The sequence below is a fragment of the Oryza sativa genome, chromosome 1, assembly GCF_034140825.1.
Source record: "Oryza sativa Japonica Group chromosome 1, ASM3414082v1".
Taxonomy (NCBI): Eukaryota; Viridiplantae; Streptophyta; class Magnoliopsida; order Poales; family Poaceae; genus Oryza; species Oryza sativa.
In genome coordinates this window covers 1,941,207-1,961,369 of record NC_089035.1, presented here as the reverse complement: position 1 = coordinate 1,961,369, position 20,163 = coordinate 1,941,207, and the positions used below count along the sequence as shown (strand labels likewise).

The following is a 20,163-nucleotide window of genomic DNA, read 5'->3' as shown; positions in this document are numbered from 1 at the left end:
CAACTATCATCAGCCTAGAACTTAGTGAGATATTCAGTACGGGCTTTATTTGCTAAAACATGACTGACAGAATTCTGAGAACGATGAATTTTCTTCAGTATGATCTCCCTTCTTCCTCTCAACAGAGTATCGATGTCTCTGACAAGATGAGCCAACGCTGACGCCAGGGGCGGAGCCAGTGTACAACCATTGGTGTCACATGACACCAATGGCTTGTGTCTTGTCTTCATTATTCCTTTTACTTTGCAATGAGTGACACCAAATTAACTTGCTTTGTGACACCATCCTATGTGAGCATGGACAGCCAGACAGTAGCTAGCAGCTTAATTAACTATTGATAGCCCAAAACTCACAATATTTGACTCGTGGTCAAAGTTGTTTGATAGCCTAAAACTCACAGTTAGTGGTCAGAGTTGTTTTATGAGACAATGTTCTTATCCAAAACGGCAAATATTATTAACCTAGAAAGAATATTATTATTCACTTGCACATGTATATCTAGCAATTTTAATTTAGTCTTTTATAATTTAATTTCACCAATTAGATAGTTGGCATGAATACAAGTCGAATTATTTTTGAAAAGAAAATTCTATTTTACTTTATCAATTAGCACTAATTTTATTTTACTTAAGTTGTTATCATTGATAGTGACACCATCGATCTAATATCCTGGCTCTGCCCCTGGTTGACGCCTCCTTTGCATCCTCCATCGATCTAAAATCCTGGCTCCGCCCCTGGCGCCTCCTCCTTTGCATCCTGATCATAGAGACAGCCACCAAGCAATCCGCCACAACAATAATGGGGAGTAAGGTCCATTGGAGCGCCATATTAATACCCTCCTTACAAGCAAGCAGTTCCGCTTCAAGGGCACTAGAACAACGATCAATAAAACCGCAAGCAGAGAAGATAACCGCACCACTGGAGTTTAGCTAGTTATCGCCGGCAACGTGTACACTCTAATTATTCGACCTGTGCAGCTGTGCACACGCATTGCGTGGCTGCGGCGATCGACATGAGCACACATGCATGATCAATATACAAACAAGCTGATTTTATTTTTATTTATTGCTTCGTGCAAACGCGCTCACAACAGAGTACAAAAGAATACACAGTTCATAGGACTAGTAAAAACCATCAAACCCGAGTGAAACACCGCAAACAGTTCAGAGTGAACATGCATGACACGCCTTGACCTTGACAAACTCCCGTTTTCACCATTTTAGCCAGAGATCTCAATGGCCTTCACCTCGGGCTTCTTGACCTCGGCCTTGGGCACGGTGACGGTGAGCACGCCGTTCTCCATGCCGGCCTTCACCTGGTCCACCTTGGCGTTCTCCGGCAGCCGGAACCGCCGCATGAACTGCCCGCTGCTGCGCTCCACGCGGTGCCACTTGTCGTTCTTGTCCTCCTTCTCCTTGCTGCGCTGGCCGCTGATCACCAGCACGTTGCCTTCCTCCACCTCCACCTTCACCTCCTCCTTCTTGACGCCGGGGAGGTCGGCCTTGAAGACGTGCGACTCCGGCGTCTCCTTCCAGTCGATGCGGGCGTTGGCGAAGGCGGCGGTGTCGTTGTCGGAGGTGGCCGGGACGACGGAGCGGAACACGCTGTCGAAGGGGTCCCAGAGGTCGAGGGAGAAGGGGTCGAACACGTTGCTGCGCCTCACCAGCGACATGGCTAAGCTGCTTGGATCTCTGGAGGATGGGAAGAAGAAGAGTTGGGTGTGATTTGGATGGTTTGCTTGATTCGACTGTGAATTGGCGATGTGACCACTACTAGCTCTGCCTTGAATGCGGAGATGCGATGCAAGGTGGGCGTATTTATAGGTTCTTCAGAACTTGGTCTTGAAGCATCTCGAGTGATCTCCACTCTCTGATGTTCTCTTTTCTTTCCAGATCAGCTTATTTCCCTTGTCTCTGTCCAGCAGGACCCACTCTTTTCTAGACTAGTCTCCCGCTTACTGGAGCCTGGAGCTCCTTGTTTTATGATTTTCATTAATTAGTATGTGCTCTTTTTTCCTTTTTAAGAAAATTATTTATTTATCCTCTAAAGTTAACCGAGCTAGACATTTACCCTTGTAAAATTCACTCTCCTGTAAGGCTGTAATGCCTCTCATTCGAACTGTTTTTATCATTTATTTGTTGTTTTAGTAGGTTTTCGTCGATTTAACGTTAGTTAGGGGTGGACAAAATAAATTAAAACCAACCGAACTAACAGAAATGAGACCGAAATTTCCGGTCTCTTTCTTGTTGAGTTGTGATCTAAATTCATTTGCACACGTATAAAGTCTAGCTTCCAACGGAGCGAAGCGGAGGCCCGTCGTCGGAGGCTTCAGCCGGAACGAAGCGGAAATGATGACAAAGCTAGTTTTCTATTGCTTTTTGCTCAAACTTAGTTGGTATAGTGATTTAGCCCAAGAGGTTATTTGGCACCGAAAGTATTTTTCTTTATTGTGTTTAGGTTGAAGGATTCATTTATGCTAAAAAAGGAATTCGTCTCAAGGATTCATTTCCACATGTATAAAGGCTAGCTTCGGACGGATCCTTATCACTTTAGTGTTTCACCTTCATATATACTTCTTGTAAGCCGCCGTTCGGCGTTGTAACCTCAACCCGTTATAGTGAAGATATTTGCTGCCTGGCACCCGTGGCTTTTTCTCTCTTGCTTTGAGAGGATTTTCCACATTAAATCTTATGTCTTATGTGATTGATCTATTGCTATTTATCGTTTATTTGCCTATCGTTTTCTAACCCTTCTTACTAACTGAATTTAATACGGTCAATTTAATCATGAGTCTCTTAACCGAATTAACATTAGCTAAAACTCAGATAAATATTTTTTCGTCCCAAAAAAAAATAGTACGGGATGGTATATATGTATGAGACGAAGGAAGTATCATGCTTGAAAAAAAAAATTAAAACCACTATATTGGTTACTTGGTGTTATATATAATTTGTTGTTGTGATTGTTCACTTTTGAAATATGTCCTAAAACAAGATTTATTGTTGATTGCGTTTCTTTTAGTATCCTCAAATTTTGATCATGACCCAAGACCGAACCAAATGTATGCCCAGTTGCCCACCCCTAACGTTATTATGGGGTGAAAAGATGGTTTTGCCCTTAAGAGCAGGTATAATAGCAAGCTTAAGTCAGCTATAAACATATTTTAAAGAGATAAAAAAAGATAGAGAAGAGCAGCGGGCTACAGATCTGTAGTCAGCTGCAGCACGGACTTCAATACGTAATGTATGTATGATAGGTGGGACCAGGTATTAATAGTACAGTAAGCAACTATTGTATGAATTGACTATTACATTGGCTATAGATGATTTTAAGTTAGTAGTGGGCTATACTATTAAACTTGCTCTAATTGTTTTATGCCAGAGCCATAATTTTATCCTTTCTTTTGAGGAATAAATTTTATACTACGGAGTAACTTATTACGCGATTCACGGTTGAATATCTGTTTACTTATCTTTTTACTTATACTTATATTTATCAATCAAAATTTAAAATTTCAACTTTAAATTTGAAGTTGATTTTGGGGGTTTTGATCAAAATTCATTTTTCAGTCTTTGCTTTAAGATCACTAAAAACACGTATATACAAGTTTTATTAATAAATTATTCTTTTTTGGCAAATATGCTGTTTGCAAATGTGTTATAGGCTTGTAGTAACGGGGTGTGATACAAAATCCTTTAAACGTCCGTATTTATCATGCTGAATGAATAGGTTGGCAAGTGTTTAAAAAAAAATAGGTTGGCAAGCAGTGGGTCGCTGATTAATCATTCGTCGTTGTGCAGAAGCATCTCGTCTTGCAGCTACCTGATTAAGTATATGTGATTAACACTGGACAAATCTGGAACAAAAATTAAATCCGGCTGGTCTTTCTAAATACTCCAGTTTAATACAGTACACATCAAATCTAAGTAGGCAATCATTGATTTCATCCAGACCAGCACTTGGGAGTGTGGAGACTAGTCTGGACTGGGAAGCAAAGCCTTTTCTAGAAGGGAGCAGATCAAATCAGGAGCACCGAAACAAAAGTAGATGACTCGAGACGCCTCAAGAACGTCCATTGCGCAGCTCCCGGACAAATCCTATAAATATGTGCACCGCTCTTGTGCTGAAACCCACCGAGGAACACACAACAAACAAGACTTGCATACGTCCCAAACTCCCAAATCGCCCTCTTTGCAATCGCTTCTTCCGTTCCATTTCAGTAGCCCACAACTTCGCATCAGAAAGCGAAAGATAGAGCAACCATGTCGCTGGTGAGGCGCAGCAACGTGTTCGACCCATTCTCCCTCGACCTCTGGGACCCCTTCGACAGCGTGTTCCGCTCCGTCGTCCCGGCCACCTCCGACAACGACACCGCCGCCTTCGCCAACGCCCGCATCGACTGGAAGGAGACGCCGGAGTCGCACGTCTTCAAGGCCGACCTCCCCGGCGTCAAGAAGGAGGAGGTGAAGGTGGAGGTGGAGGAAGGCAACGTGCTGGTGATCAGCGGCCAGCGCAGCAAGGAGAAGGAGGACAAGAACGACAAGTGGCACCGCGTGGAGCGCAGCAGCGGGCAGTTCATGCGGCGGTTCAGGCTGCCGGAGAACGCCAAGGTGGACCAGGTGAAGGCCGGACTGGAGAACGGCGTGCTCACTGTCACCGTGCCCAAGGCCGAGGTCAAGAAGCCTGAGGTGAAGGCCATTGAGATCTCCGGTTAAGCTCCTGAAGATGTGATCGGTGAGGGAAGAAGTCATGTTTGGTGTCAGTAATTCAGTATTTCAGTGTGTGTTTGTTTGGTCGTGCAAGTATGGTCTGCTGCTGGTGTGTCGTACCCGTTGGGAGTCCGAGTGGCTGAGTCGGCCGGTTTCATGTATTCCTTTGTGAGTACTTGTGTAATCGCCTTCTTAGTTCTTGCTCGTTGAGGAATAAATAAAGAGCTTTTCAGGTTGCAAACATCATGCAAACGTTTTTGAATTCCGATGTTATATATACTGTGTTATACTAGCTTTTGACAACAGTTATACTCCTAGGTGTGCGGTGGTCTGATTTGAAACTTCAGCCGAAGAAATGGAATGTGATAAGAGTCGATAAGTTTCAGGTCACTATATTTTTAAGTAAATTTAATAAAACTCACGATTTATATAAGGTTTAAGTTACAAAAAACAACATCATATTATACCTAGAATGCAACTTCAACCATAAAACTTTTAAGAGATCAGTTTTGACACCTTATCGTTTAGTACATTTTGAAACGTTTAGTAGATCCCAATCCGATGCAGCACCATCGATCTCAGCACCATCACGAGCATCTTCTTGGCAGGGCTAACAAATTTCCCCATGAAATATCTCGGACTACCACTGGTGGTAGGAAGGCTGAAGAAAGTCCATCTCCAACCGCTGCTAGACAAGTGTCAATCGTGCCTGGCCCCCTGGCAAGGGAAAATGATGTCAGCGGCCGCAAGGATCTGTTTAACCAAAACAGTTCTCACAGCGCAGCCCATTTACCACTTAACCTCCCTGAAGCTTCCGGATGGAACCTTAGAGGACATTGATAAAATAAGAAGGAAATTTCTCTGGGCAGGAGGGGAAAACATTTCTAGGGGGAAATACAAGGTCAACTGGAAAAGAGTCTGCAGGCCCAAAGACCTGGGAGGACTAGGAATAATGGACCTTCAGCGCTTCGCCTCCGCCTTGCGGCTTAGGTGGCTATGGTATGAATGGACGGCCCCAGAGAAGCCTTGGGTGGGAACGGCGGTTCCGTGCAGTCAGGAAGATAGGGAGCTTTTTTCGGCCGCAACAACCATAACAATCGGCAACGGTAGAACTGCTCGCTTTTGGGACTCCAAGTGGCTAGAGAACCAAACTCCTTAGAAAATCACCCAGACATCTATGTGGCCTCAAAACGAAAGAACAGATATGTCCATGATGCCCTGCAGGAAAGCAACTGGGTCAGAGACATCGACATCCTCCGCATCACTGAGGCGGATCACGTTCAGCAGTCCGTCCGCCTATGGACTATGATCAGAAGAATGAACCCCCTGACTGAAGACCAAGATAGCATCCACTGGGATTTGACAGCCAATGGTCAATACTCAGCAAAGTCTGCCTACAGGCTCCAATTCCTGGGGGCCACGAGGTCTGCCTTCAATCAAACTATCTGGAAAGCGTGGGCCCCTCCAAAATGCAAATTCTTCTCCTGGCTCGCCACCCAAAATAGGCTCTGGACAGTTGACAGACTTGAGAAAAGAGGATGGCAAAACCAGAAGATTTGCCCGTTGTGCTGCATAATTGACGAGTCAGCAGTCCACCTGCTGGCACACTGTAGAGTTACAAAGCGGGTCTGGACAGAAATACAAAGGTGGACTCAAACCAACCTCCAAATGATCAAATGGAGCGATTGCGACTCGGTAGAACAATGGTGGAACCTTGTGGTAGATTCTCTCAACAACCCCCGCATTCCCCTGCGTACTCTGGTGATCTTGGTCTCCTGGGAAATATGGTGTGAGCGAAATGCAAGAATTTTTCGAAACTCTGCATCGCCACTGGCATCCATCCTCGCCAAGATAAAAGAGGAAGGTCGGGCATGGGTCAAAGCAGGAGCCTATAAGCTTCAAGAGTTCGGAATCTTGGGAGATATCACTTAACCATCACCTTTTGCGGGCTTAGTTCTTTTTTAGACTAGCCCTGTACATAATTCTATCGCCCTGTATTTTCTCCATCTCTATCAATATACGAGGCAAAGCTTTTGCCCTCCTTTTAAAAAAACGTTTAGTAGATACGCGGTAAATGTTTACCCGTTTACATTTACTTATAATTCATCAAACGATATATTAGCGATTAAATAATTTATGGTTAAACTATGTATATGTTCTTCATGACTTAAATATCGATGTTAGAACAGAACTACAATGATAAAACCTCAAATTCAAATTTTAGTATCGTTATATACATATATGTTCTTCATGACTTAAATATCGATGTTAGAAAAAAGAACTACAGCGATATAACCTCAAATTCAAATTTTAGTATCGGTATAAACATTGTTGGATAAAAAAAATATGGCCTTTATCACTTCTGACCAATGCATGAATATTTAGCAACCAATTTTTGTAAATTTATAAGAGATGTGAAATAAGCGTAGCATAACAGGTTAGGTTAGGTTTCTTGTGATGGAACTCGAGTTCAAATTCTAGATTTGATACGGGTGCTCACATTTATGGCTAATTATTCTTTCAGTGGTAGACGATATACCCGTAAATGTCTACGGTGACTTTATGTAGGGCCAGTCTTTTGAAGGTGCTCATAGAGTAGGGTGTTCGCGTGTATGTTCATACGGGTCAGTGTGTACGTGTTGTAGACGTCTGCATTGTATTGTGTTTCAAAAAAAAAATAGAAGTTAGGAAAAGGAAGAAAAATGCATCAATTACATTGGCCCTACCAATATAATTCATGGCACCAAACCAAAAACAACCCTAATAAGAAAGGTAGTACATATAAAATTTAGAGTGAATTACACTTTGGACCACCTGTTACTGTTGTAGTTTTATATTGGATCATCACTAGTTCAGTCTTATCACTTTGGACTAGCTAAATTTACGTCCGTTGTACTTTGAACCACCCAAAACCTCTTCTTTAACATGTAAACGACCTGGAGGATGTCAACTCTGACACGCTGGCGAAATCATCCACCTATGTCTTTGCCGCGGTATAGGATGAACATGGGTAGAGAAAAAAATCGGGGTGATCCAAAGTGCAATAGACGTGACCCAAAAAGTGTAATTCACTAAAAAAAACTTACCAACGAAGCAATGCTTTGGCAGTGATTTTTACCTTTCAGTCATGGGCATGACCTGCATTGTAAAATAACGTGGTTGTGAATTCAAACTCAAATGTGTTTTTCTTTCACAAGTTGCCGTTAAAAATATGTTTCGCAAGAGACTCACTGCTCCCAGTGAAAGCAGTGAATTGAAGCATTCCCGAAACCCACTGGAATGATCTAGTACTCACTCTACGATGTACAGTGAAGTAATACTTCAAAACTGGTGTAATTTGGTATGCCAAAAGGACTCCATAGTTTCACGACATATTTCCAAACGGTTCAGGATCAGTACTGCCCATCTGCCTGGGGCCCACACTAGCGGGCAATTGGTTCTCGTAGTTTCTCGTTCTCAATCAATCATTCCATACTCGCTATCCCCTCCATCACAGAATAAATGCAACAATGAGTTTCCGTGTACAAATTTAATCGTTCGTCTTATTTAAAATATTTTTTAAAAAACTAAAAAACAAAAGTCACGCATAAAGTACTATTCATGTTTTATAATCTAATAACAGTATAAATACTAATCATAAAAAAAAATTCAAATAAGATGGACGATTAAAGTTGAACACTGAAATTCATGGCTGCTTTTGTTTTGAGACTGAGGGAGTACACGATAAGATTTGATCGCAATCAAAGTAACCTACATCAAAGAAGCAAGATATGTGGGGGAAAAATGAATACTCTAGAGCAAATTAAGGTGAGCCCCGCTTTGTAGAGGCTGATGGAGTACTGGAGCGACGGAAGCGAAGCAGATCGAGTGTGCTGTAAAGCGAAACGAGCAAGAACCAGAGAAGTCCAGAGATTTCAGGACAGATTAGTTGTGAACCTATAAATATCCTGCCTCATTCCCCAACCTCCATCCATCGAGCCAAGACTGAAGCATTTGATCGAGCTCCAAACAAACACTCGTTCCAAACTTCCTCCAATCCACTTCATACAAAGAAACCTAAGCAGCTAGCGATCCACGACAAACCAACAATGTCGCTCGTGAGGCGCAGCAACGTGTTCGACCCCTTCGCTGACTTCTGGGACCCCTTCGACGGCGTCTTCCGCTCCCTCGTCCCGGCGACCTCCGACCGCGACACCGCCGCTTTCGCCAACGCCCGCGTCGACTGGAAGGAGACGCCGGAGTCGCACGTCTTCAAGGCCGACCTCCCCGGCGTCAAGAAGGAGGAGGTGAAGGTGGAGGTGGAGGAGGGCAACGTGCTGGTGATCAGCGGGCAGCGCAGCAAGGAGAAGGAGGACAAGAACGACAAGTGGCACCGCGTGGAGCGCAGCAGCGGGCAGTTCATGCGGCGGTTCAGGCTGCCGGAGAACGCCAAGGTGGACCAGGTGAAGGCCAGCATGGAGAACGGCGTGCTCACCGTCACCGTGCCCAAGGCTGAGGTCAAGAAGCCCGAGGTGAAGGCCATTGAGATCTCTGGCTGAGAAGGAGAGAAGCTATATACGTCGTGCTGTGCTCGAGTCCGGTCGTGTCAGGTCCATGTGTGGCGAGTCTCGTGTCTGTGTGGCAGTTGTGTCGTGGCCTCCGCCAATGTAATGTATTCTGGTTAGACCGGAGCACAACATTGGTTCGGTCCTTGGAATTGTCCCATGGCGTCTGAATGAATGAGTAAATAAAGTGTCCGGCCGATTTGCACAAGTGTCATTCACTTCCGTTCCCTTCGCTGAGACGTGCATGTTTTATTTAAGGCCTGTTCACTTTGATACCAAAAAACCTTAGTTTTGATAACTTATCAAAATTTTGGTAGGATTTTTATATAGTTACTAAAATTTGGCAGCAAACTAAATATAGCTATATTTTTTGGCAACTTTACCAAAATTTGATAAGGTTAAAAATGGCATCAAAGTGAATATGCCCTCACTTCCGTTTCATTATGGGGTATGCTTGGTTTATCGCCAAAATAAACCCAAAGTTTGACAATGCTAAATTTTTTAGACGTGTGTGTGCTCCGTACGTCATCCTGTTTGTTTTCCAAATCATCGGCCCAGCAAAAAATCTTGGGGGCTCCTAGCGCGCGCTTGCGCCAGAAGATCAAGTCGCGAGCGCGTGGAGCTGACTAGGAGTTGTTTCCCTTTTGCTACGTTCAACCCATGTAAGTGCTCCCCTCCTACTGATACTAATAATGTGATTAGAGTTAATCGCATGATTAACTCTAATAAATACAGTACTAGCTAACATGAAGATTTAAATTTTAGATTCGGAGTTGAAACTTTTGAAATTTGAAACTAAAAGTTTTGAATTTTGGACTTGAAAGTTCTAGAATAGGAATTGATTTTTTTAAAAAAAAATTGGAGTTGAAAGTTTTCAATTTTGGATTTGAAAGTTTTGAAAATTCGGATGAAAGTTTTTAATTTTTAGTTGAAAGTTTTTGAAAATTTGAATTGAAAGTTTTCAAATTTATGTTGAAAGTTTCAAATAATTGATTTGAAAGTTTTTAAAATTTGAGTTGAAAGTTTTAAAATTTTAGATGAAAGTTTTGAATTTTTAATTGAAAGTTTTCGAAAATTTGAGTTGAAAGTTTCAAAATTTAGGTTGAAATTTTCAAAATTTAGAGTTGAAATTTTCAAATTTGAGTTGAAAGTTTTTTTTTTGATAGAACGAGTTGAAAGTTTTAAAAAATGGGTTGAAAGTTTTCAGATATGAGTGCTCATGTTAATCACGGCACCTAATAAAAATTAGAACTAATAATGAAGAATTATAGCGTTAATTAAGCTGTAGATTGATTTGTCTCACTTGCCCAACTGCCCCTTCGCGGTAATTCCTATCTATACTAGCACATGCATGCGTCGGTGCTTTCAGGAAGAAAAACAAAAAAGTCAAAAGTGTGGTTGGGCCTTAGGCCTGGCTAATGATGGGCCAAAACGGAAACGCGCGCTAGTTATTTATCTAGCGCAACTGCGCCGATTAGCAATTTCGAAAAATCTTCAGCCCGGTTATAACGTAACCATCCTTAAGCGAAGCGATCCCAACCCAATACTACGCCAGAATAAGGCCCAAAATTCAGCCCATCAAAGTTTCAGCCCAAATGATTCCCCGACGTGCCAGATGACGAGTCCCCCTCCCCGTGCGCCTGCAGCCAGAGCACAGCCGGCAAGGCGTGCAAAAAGTTGGTGCGCCACCACGGAGAGTACGCCGGCATCCAGTCGGTCAACCCACGATCCCCTCTATGGCTCTCTCTCCTCTTCCCATCTTGTGTGTTTCAACTCGTTCCCAACTTGTTCGGATTGATTGATTGACCCCACGATCGGCAAAACGTCTCTGCCGCCACTGGAATCCGTTTCGTGCGATAGATAGATTTCGTGGGAGCAACGCTGGCTACCCCGGCAATCCGTGCTTCTCTCTTCCTAGTTGGTGGTGTAAATGGTCTGCTGTCTGCAACTGTGCGTCGCTACCTCACCCATTAATTCCAGACCTTAGCCTGTCAATTGTCGTGCTACTTGTTGCGAGGCCATTCATCAACCTCAAGTCCTCACGGGACCCGACCCAACTACCTCTAGTGCTTTTCATCAAACAGTCTGTCTGGTGCAGCTTCAGATTTTTTTGGGGGGCTCGTGAATCGTGATGTATCTGTTCCGAATTGCTGACCCCCAGTAGATTAGTGGTCGTAGTAACAGCCTAACATGGACTGTTATTCAGCCACGGCCCACGGGCACGTTCCTTTAGTCTTTACAGCCGACGTGGATCAAACTGAGCTTAGAATATTATCGAAGGCACATGAAAATTTCCCAAATATTCGAGTATAGAAAGTTCATTTAAAAAACTTTCTGAAAAAATAATACCGTGTAAGACGAAAAGAATGGGGACCTGGGACTACTGATCGATCACCACGCAGCCTGATTGATAAGAAGAAGCTGAAGCTTCTTCTTTTGCTTTTTCTCTTTTTCCCTGATATAAACCAGTGTGATTGATTGTGCTGTATACTCTTTTCTTTTAATATGTTGACGTGTAATTTTTTTACGCGTTCAGAAAAAAAAAAAAGAATGATTGATAATGTTCATATGGGAACACACAAAATACGTAAGGGAACTAAGATGGAACATGTATTGCATCAAGCAAATAGTATGATTTTGCTACTAGCTTTCTTGTCTTACATCGAGAAAGCATTTCACACCAAAGGTAATTAAACCAAAAGTACAGCAAGCACCTTACTCGCAAGCACTTTGAACTTATCATCGACGACAACGTATACATACGGATCGTTGGATTGACTGACTGTCTGTGTGTGTGTGTGTGTGTTCATCGCATCACTACGGGCTGGCTTCGATTGCCTTCGCCTCGACAGCGGGTGCGACGACGGCGGGGACGGGTGCGGCGGCGGCGATGGCGGGCTGCTTGTCAGTGACCACCTTGGGCACGGTGACGGTGAGCATGCCGCCGTCCATGGACGCCCTGACGAGGTCGACGACGGCGTCGTCGGGGAGGTGGAACCTGCCGAAGAAGGTGGCGCAGCTGCGCTCGATGTGGTGCGACCGCTGGCCCTTCTCCTCCCGCCGGACGCTGCGCTCGCCGGTGATCACCAGCACGTTCCCCTCGTCCACCTCCACCCGCACCTCCTCCTTCTTCACCCCCGCCGGCAGGTCCGCCCGGAACACGTACGCCTCCGCCGTCTCCCGGCTCTCGATGTACGTGTTGGCGAACGCCGACGTGTCGCTCGCCAGCCACGCGTCCGCCGCCACCGTCGTCCCAAAGATGCTGAACGGGTTCCAGGCGTCGAACGCCAACGTATCAAACAGCTTCACCAGAGACATCTTCTTCACACTCTGATCGATATCACTAATTCACTTCTACTACTTCTTCCTCACCAAAATCAAAATGAACTCTCCTTATATATAGATTAAGCTTCAGTTTAGAAGCTTTGATGCTTGGATGGCGAGCTGCTGCTGGTGGTGGCAATGGCGAGGTAGTTGGTTTATATAAAGGACGAGAGCCGTGCGTGGCACCGTACATACTGCCTATAGCTGGAAGCGTAGTGGTGTGAACGGGTCAAAACAGTAGCTTTCCAACGAGAGACGACGAAAGCTCGGGCACGGCTTCACCTTCCTCCCACCGATCGACGGCGGCGATCGGCGCCATTCCTTCTTCTTCTCCAGCGTGTGAAACGATCGAAACAGCGAGGCCCCCACAGTCGTGCAGTCACTGTACGGCACCTAAATACTGCCTTTTGGACCCTCGCGAAGACGACGTTTAATTAAGTTTTTTGTTCACATTTCTGCGTCATCTAGCCCTCTCGATGAATCGATCGGTCGTGACGTGGCCGTACACGTCGCGATATATCGATCTCCGCTGTACTGTAGCTCAGCTGCAAGGTAGTACTACCCTACATTTGATAGGTGTGCCCCCCTCGTGTCCCCGGACAGTATGAGATGCAAATCTGCAGGCAAGTGATGGATGTGGTGTTGCGGCGTCGCTCTCCGTCAGTTAAGGGTTTTGATGGGGGTGATGTCGAATTCGTTCACACTTTCTCTCCGGCGTCTTGTGCAAGCTCCGGTCACCACGTGCGCGTCTGAATCCTGCGTCGTCAATCACATCTCCCTTGTTACTATTGCAGAAGATTTCTAGGGCTATTGGTCTCTGAGCTTATCTTGTTTGAGTAGTAGTATTACCGGAGCTTTCATTTCAGAAAAGTATTGTTACCGGACCGGTAGGTGCATCATCAATTTTGTGTTAGGCAGAAAAGCAGTAAATGTCTTGTAATCATCTGCGTCACTTGCTTGCTTTATCGTTTTCAAACTCCCCGTTTCAGTAGCTTGCTCTTGCGGTTACGTACTAAACCGCTGCAAAATATATGTTCAGCTGCAAAGTTTTGACTGATATGTGCAAATTGCGACTTGTTCGGTGAATCGGAGGGACTCAGTACACTCAGATGATGCGAATCAAACAACAATTTTCAGAAGAGAATACTTCGTAGAAGAAAGAAGACGACGCTGGTCCAAGCTGCAAGTAAGGCAAGTAGCATGTGTTTTTCATTCATGAACCTTCCTGGCCCTCTCAGGAAGCAGCTGAGTAGTAGTTTGTGTTTAGATCCAAACTTTGCTTTTTTTTTCATCACATCAACCTGTCATACACATATAACTTTTCGGTCACATCGTCTTCAATATCAACCAAATTTTAAACTTTAGCTTGAACTAAACAAAGCCGTAGTAGAAGGCCCTAGAGAGTCCAAGAAAGAAACAGGGAGACAGAGCCAATAATTCAGCCAAAACGGTAGGTTTCAGACAGCCATGTTTTTCCACCGTGCCCGGTCCGAATTGTCCATTCTTTGATCAGATGGCACGTACGTTTAGTACGTCCCTGATTCACCAAAGTTTGTAATGGACACAAAAGTCGGTACAAAGATCACAGATTCCCCGTGCCGGGGAAACGTTTTGGGCCACGAAAAAAACTCCGATGAAAATATGTGCAGAATAGACCATTCCTCACTGACGGGTACCGATCGACAGCACGTCGAGACCTCAATTTCTTCCTTAATTAATGCACTCTAGAGTTTTGCAGGTGAAGACTTTGCTTTCAGTCCTCTGGTTGGGGTTTGCCCTCAGGAATGCTTGGTGGCCATTAGCCAGACAGATCAAATGTGACATCCTGAATTTAAGTTTGATAGTAGGAAACGTACTTCCATATTCGACTTCTTTGCAGTGCTTAGCAAAAACCGGATTAGTTCATACAAGTCACTTGGCAGCCACGCGAAGGAATAATTATCACCACCACATGTCAATCCATTTCATTGCGCTTTATGTTGGTTTCTTAGCACTTAAGAGATGAGATGTAGGTTTATGGAGCCTTATCCAAGAAATTCGTCACATCACTTGCCATCGCTTAATGATGTAGTCATGACATAATTCAGAAGCTTTGCCCGGAGAAAACAACTCTATTGAATACGGTGACTGTAACTTTGGTTGGAAAGAGTTGCGGTAAAACGATTGAAAAAGATTGTTTGGCCAAGATTCAGACTTCAGACAATTGGAAGCATATCAATCTGGCGAGGCTGCTTGGTAGGCTCTTGGGCAAGTGGATATATTATCGTGACAATAGTGCTGCTCCTTCTGGAAGTAGCGAACAGCGGAACATGACACAGGATAATTAGCACTCAAGTAGCCAAGAGCCTCTCTTTACCTTTAAATCCACAAAATATCCTCTCCTAGATGTCAACTTCAATGCTAAAATTATCAGATTTTGCACCACAAGTGAGTACCAGATCAGAGAAAAAAAAAGGTTGGTGTAATGATGTCTAGCACTCTAGCTTCGGCGCCGGCATACTAGTCGTGGAAATCATCAGTAGAAAATTGAACCTCGACGCCTCACGGTCCGGACAAAGCATCAATCTTATTACCTCATTGCACGAAAATGTGAAAGTTTCAGAACGGAAAAAAAGAAAAAAAAAGAAAAGACGACGAGTGGTCAGTTGATAGATTTGATTGACAGCCATTTGCGATGACAATTGCGCGCGGCAACAGATGCCATCTGCATGGCTGATAGACGATCTTCGTCGACACTGGGCCGCAACTAACGAACGTGGCATTGGTGCTTTGATCCATCAACATACCGAGGGGAGAACGTCGTCGGCGCGCAGTACGGCGAACAGACGCGTTGGCGTTTCGGTTTGACTTGTGGAGCGGCGGGGCACTAGGGGGCATCAGGCTAGCATGGTGAAAGTAAACCGGTGGATGGTGGCTCCACCCAGTGAGAAGGTGGCACGCAGCAGTCAGTGACGGATGATTCAGAAATTTGGTTCGTTCCATGTGTCTACAGTCAGCATTGTACTCGGATTATAGTTATGAACAAACAGTTTAAGGTGTTGGTTGGATCAGGGAATTAACTTTAGTCTCTGTATTTACACACTAATTTAGAGTATTAAATATAAACTACTTACAAAACTAATTACATAAATGAAAGATAATTTGCGAGACAATTTTTTAAGCCTAATTAATCCATAATTAGAGAATGTTTACTGTAGCATCACATAGGTTAATCATGGATTAATTAGGTTCGATAGATTCGTCTCGTGAATTAGTTCAAGATTATGGATGGGTTTTTTTAATAGTCTACTTTTAATATTTATAATTAGTGTCCAAACATTCGATGTGATAGGAACTTAAAAGTTTTAGTCCTATCTACACAGGGTCTAACTATGGTCATGTTTAGTTCTAAAGTCTTTTTTCCAAACTTTCAACTTTCTATCACATTAAACCTTTCATACACACAACTTAGTCACATCGTTTCAATTTCAACCAAACTTTTAAACTTTAGTGTGAACTAAACACAGTCTATAAGTTTTATTAAAAGTTGTTTAACCATAAATTTTATCGAAAGTCGTTAATATCTTCACACTTACAGTATACTGTAGATCGACAGGGTGGTGTTGAAACTTGAAACACCGGACCGGTTCAGTGCGAGGAAATAAAACGGCCGTACCAGACGTTAAAAGTGGCCATATACGCGGATACGGCCGTACCTGATGTTAAGGTCATAATTTTCGTTTGTGAACTTGCTTTTAGCAATTGGTCGACCACCTTTTTAAGTACTCGTTCGTACGTTTCATTTGACGATGATTCAAAGTACATAGATTTAGTATCTTTTAGAACCGAGGCTTCATTAAACAAGGCTGACTGGCGGGGCTTTTTCGCACCACACAATAAGGGAATAGCACATTAATAATTACTAAGTGCTAACCATAATAAACTTGAAAAAAATATTTGATTTATAAAAAGAAATTTCTACATATAACTTTTTTTTAAAAAAAAAACATCATTCAGTAGTTCGAAATGCCAAACAAAAAGGCTGATTCAAACTCGGCTCAAATCTTATTTACCATTGTTTATGTTCATTACCTTTTTCTCAATTGTCTTAAAAAAAGTGAATAAAATGTTGAATGGCAAAGATCGAGTTAAGTTTTGTGCGATATATCATTCACTTCTTTCTTACACTCCCGCTCCCGCCGCCACTGCCACAAGCCCTCTTTCCTTCTCCCGATCCCTCACCTGATCTACCATTGCCGAAGCTTCCTTACACCCCTCCCTTCCTCCTCCACCCTACCCTAGCCGCGACATTCCTAGCCCCGTCTTGCCTTTCTCGGCTCCAACAACATACGTCGTCGGATATGTTGACATCTTCCTTCTCCTTTTAACTAGTCAACTACTTGACCCCCGCCTACCAACTGGCTCTCCTCGCCCATGGTTCAAGTGGTGCTGTCGTCGTTGCCTTTTCATTGCCTGTCGATGGGCCACCGTCACTCCAACCATCCCTCTAATTAAGTTCGGGGAAACCCTGTCTTCCCCTAAGCACCTCCCAAACCCACCCTAACCTTAAAACCTAATTAGTTGGTGTTTTCTCTATATTTGGGCTATTACCGGAGGAGAGGTTTCGACCTAGCACGTTACTGACAATTCCGTTACGAAAAAAGTTCAACGAAGGTCTCTCAACTTGTCATCGAGTTACAAAATCGTCCCCCTAACCGCAAAACCAGATATATGACATCTCTCAACTTACAAAATCGTTCACTTTATGTCCTTCGATGGTTTTGACCCCGGTTTTATCTAACGTGGTGGCTGACTCAGCGTAGAACCCACGTGGGCCCCACATGTTAGGAGGGCATGCCATCACCCTCTCTCTTTCCTAACATGTGGGGCCTACGTGGGTCCTATGCTGACTTAGCCGTCACGCCGGATAAAACCGGAGTCAAAACCACCAAAAGATCTAAAGTGAACGATTTTGTAAGTTGAGAGATGTCATATATCTAGTTTTACGATTGGGGGACGATTTTGTAATTCGATGACAAGTTGAGATAGATCTTCAATGTACTTTTTCCGAAGACCACCCAAGGCTTCATGCAAGCCACTCTGGGGCCTTCCCACAAGGAGACCACCTCGTATGAGATCAGCCTTCTCTCGCCATGGCCCGTGGGCCGAAGCGAAATTGAGAAAGAAAAACAAAATACCATTCGATTTTGCTAAACGTCTGTCGACAGATTTCTCGTGAGATATCACTAGAATTTTTGACGGTTCGATATGCTTTGAGATCTGTGTGTTTTCATGGGCCAGCTGACCCTTCGCACATGGGCCCACAGATGATGGGTGAGGAAAATTAACATGCATGCATTACGGGCCAACGCTGTGATGCTAAAATTGAAATATTTAAATTATGAATTTGCTATATATTAATTTGTCGCGTGATTTTTTCCTTCGTATTTGATGTTTTTTCGACCGTATGATCTACGCCACGATTTGTGCTGATTAGGGCGCAAGGGGGAGTTGAGGCCGCGTGGGCCCATGTTTCCGTGCGAATTTTTTGATTAGTGCGCCGTGTCCGGAACCGTTTTCTCACTTATTCCGCTTCCTCCTCCCTATTCGATTTAGCTAAACACGTGGTTTTTCATTTCGCTGATTAGTGAAAAAAAATACAATCCTATATAACTAAAATTACATTCGTAATTTCAGTTGATACGATATATAAGTGTACTATAATTTTAGTAAAAAATAATGTGTAAGTAAATGTGTATTTGTTATTTCCTTTAAAATATAAAATTACAGTCCTATATAACTAAAATTACATTTGTAAATTTAGTTGATATGACATGTAAGTGTAATTACACTATAATTACACTGTAATTACATTATAGTTAGTGTAATTACACTTTAACTTTTAGTAGATGAGTTGGTGATATTTTTTTTGCGATGTAAAGATCTAATAAATAAAATATATGCAATATATATAATTAATATATGTTGATACATGCATAGACTCTTCTAATCAAGTGATTAAATGAGCCTAATCTAACTATCTAAAATCTGTGTGATTTAGACTCAAAAATCTGTCGTGTGATGGATAGCTAGTCCCAATACCATTACGCTCCCCTGACCCATACACGCATGTCCTCCATTTCTTTAACTAGTGAAATGAATCGATCAACTAGCTTGTACGACTAGCAATACAGATTTATTCCCATATCCGCGGTAGACAGGTACATGATCGCATATCTGACGAAGAACTGATCATCAACGACAAATTAAGACAGTTCAATACTGTAACACACGTAGTGCGTACTACTAGTACACACATGCATACACACGAGCGACACGTACGTACGGGCTACATATGACAATTATATTATTTTCCCTTGCTTGAAACACAGTTTATTATTGGCATATCCTTGTGATCATGCCAAATGCACGCAGCAAACAGCCGAACACGGACGGTGATATGATCAGCCCGAGATGGGGATAGCCTTCAGCTGCGGCTTCTTGGTCTCCTCCTTGGGCACGGTGACCGTGAGCACCCCATTGTCCATGGACGCGCTCACCTGGTCCACCCGCGCGCCGCGCGGCAGGCGGAACCGCCTCTGGAACTTGCCGCTGCTGCGCTCCACGTGGTGCCACCGCTCGTCGTTCTTCCCGTCGACGTCCTCCTCCCTGGCGCGCTCGCCGCTGATGACGAGCACGCCGCCGTCCTCCACCTCCACCTTGGCCTGATCCTTCCGGACGCCGGGGAGGTCGGCCGTGAAGACGTGCGCCGTCGGCGTCTCCTTCCAGTCGACGCGGACGTTGGTGAGCACGGGGCACCGCTCCGCGAGGGAGCGCACGGCGCCGAACGGGTCGGCGTCCGCCCAGAAGTCCACCGACATCGGGTCCAACACGTTGCCGCTCCGCACTAGCGACATTGTGCTGTTGGTTACTGCTTGGTTAGTTTGTTGCTCTCGGTTTCGCGGTTTAATTCCAACGTTTGTTTTGTTTTGCTCGCTGGATCAAGATGGCTTTGCACGCAGGTTTGTGTGATTTTTGGCGACCGATGATCCGGTGTTCGAGGGGGGTGGATTTATACGAGAATCAGTTGAGAAGTGAGGATGGGTTGGATGCGTCGTGAAGGGTCGAGGAGTGGGTGAGTGATGAGGTTTCCTGCTTGTTCTGGAGGTCACCGGCATATGGCAAGCAGCGGGTGCTGGGTGTGGCGCGAGATCTCTAGAGCTGATCGACGGCGCGTCCGTTGGTGGCGTGGACTGGACCAGGCTTCAAAATTAAATGGGCCTGTTAGGATTGCACAATGGGCTGATAATCTATACGAGATGGATAATGGATTCAATTCACGGAGCTGGATTGGACTTTTGCTGGGCTGGCACTATTTGTGAAGGAGTACCTTAGAATTTCTTCTTCGTATAAAAAGAGAAGGAATAAGTCCATTTTACCTCACTCATCTTTTGCCCTTCGTCTAATAACATCCCTCAACCACACAAAAGGTATAACGACTCCCTCATCTCCGAAAACCGGTGTAAATCGACTCCTCGGGTGGTTTTGTAAGCGGTTTATGCTGATGTGGCAGGTTGACTTGGTCCAAATATGCTGATGTGGCGGCC

General features: G+C 44.1%; 5 protein-coding genes across 5 annotated transcripts; 2 read left to right on the top strand and 3 right to left on the bottom strand.

The window, feature by feature from the left end:
- Positions 1-1,034: 1,034 nt before the first annotated feature.
- Positions 1,035-1,789, bottom strand: LOC4325698 (16.9 kDa class I heat shock protein 2-like). Its single transcript, NM_001401478.1, has one exon. It carries the CDS (start codon positions 1,670-1,672, stop codon positions 1,220-1,222), a length of 453 nt encoding a protein of 150 aa, NP_001388407.1. The 5' UTR covers positions 1,673-1,789; the 3' UTR covers positions 1,035-1,219.
- A 2,343-nt stretch (positions 1,790-4,132) lies between these two features.
- On the top strand, positions 4,133-4,955 carry LOC4325697 (16.9 kDa class I heat shock protein 1-like). The gene has a single exon (NM_001401477.1). It carries the CDS (start codon positions 4,263-4,265, stop codon positions 4,713-4,715), a length of 453 nt encoding a protein of 150 aa, NP_001388406.1. The 5' UTR covers positions 4,133-4,262; the 3' UTR covers positions 4,716-4,955.
- A 3,729-nt stretch (positions 4,956-8,684) lies between these two features.
- On the top strand, positions 8,685-9,461 carry LOC4325696 (16.9 kDa class I heat shock protein 3-like). The gene has a single exon (NM_001401476.1). The coding sequence runs from the start codon at positions 8,798-8,800 to the stop codon at positions 9,245-9,247; it is 450 nt and encodes a 149-aa protein (NP_001388405.1). The 5' UTR covers positions 8,685-8,797; the 3' UTR covers positions 9,248-9,461.
- A 2,331-nt stretch (positions 9,462-11,792) lies between these two features.
- LOC4325695 (17.9 kDa heat shock protein 2-like) lies at positions 11,793-12,708 on the bottom strand. The gene has a single exon (NM_001401475.1). It carries the CDS (start codon positions 12,569-12,571, stop codon positions 12,071-12,073), a length of 501 nt encoding a protein of 166 aa, NP_001388404.1. The 5' UTR covers positions 12,572-12,708; the 3' UTR covers positions 11,793-12,070.
- A 5,963-nt stretch (positions 12,709-18,671) lies between these two features.
- LOC4325694 (16.6 kDa heat shock protein-like) lies at positions 18,672-19,599 on the bottom strand. Its single transcript, NM_001401474.1, has one exon. It carries the CDS (start codon positions 19,471-19,473, stop codon positions 19,021-19,023), a length of 453 nt encoding a protein of 150 aa, NP_001388403.1. The 5' UTR covers positions 19,474-19,599; the 3' UTR covers positions 18,672-19,020.
- Positions 19,600-20,163: the final 564 nt, after the last annotated feature.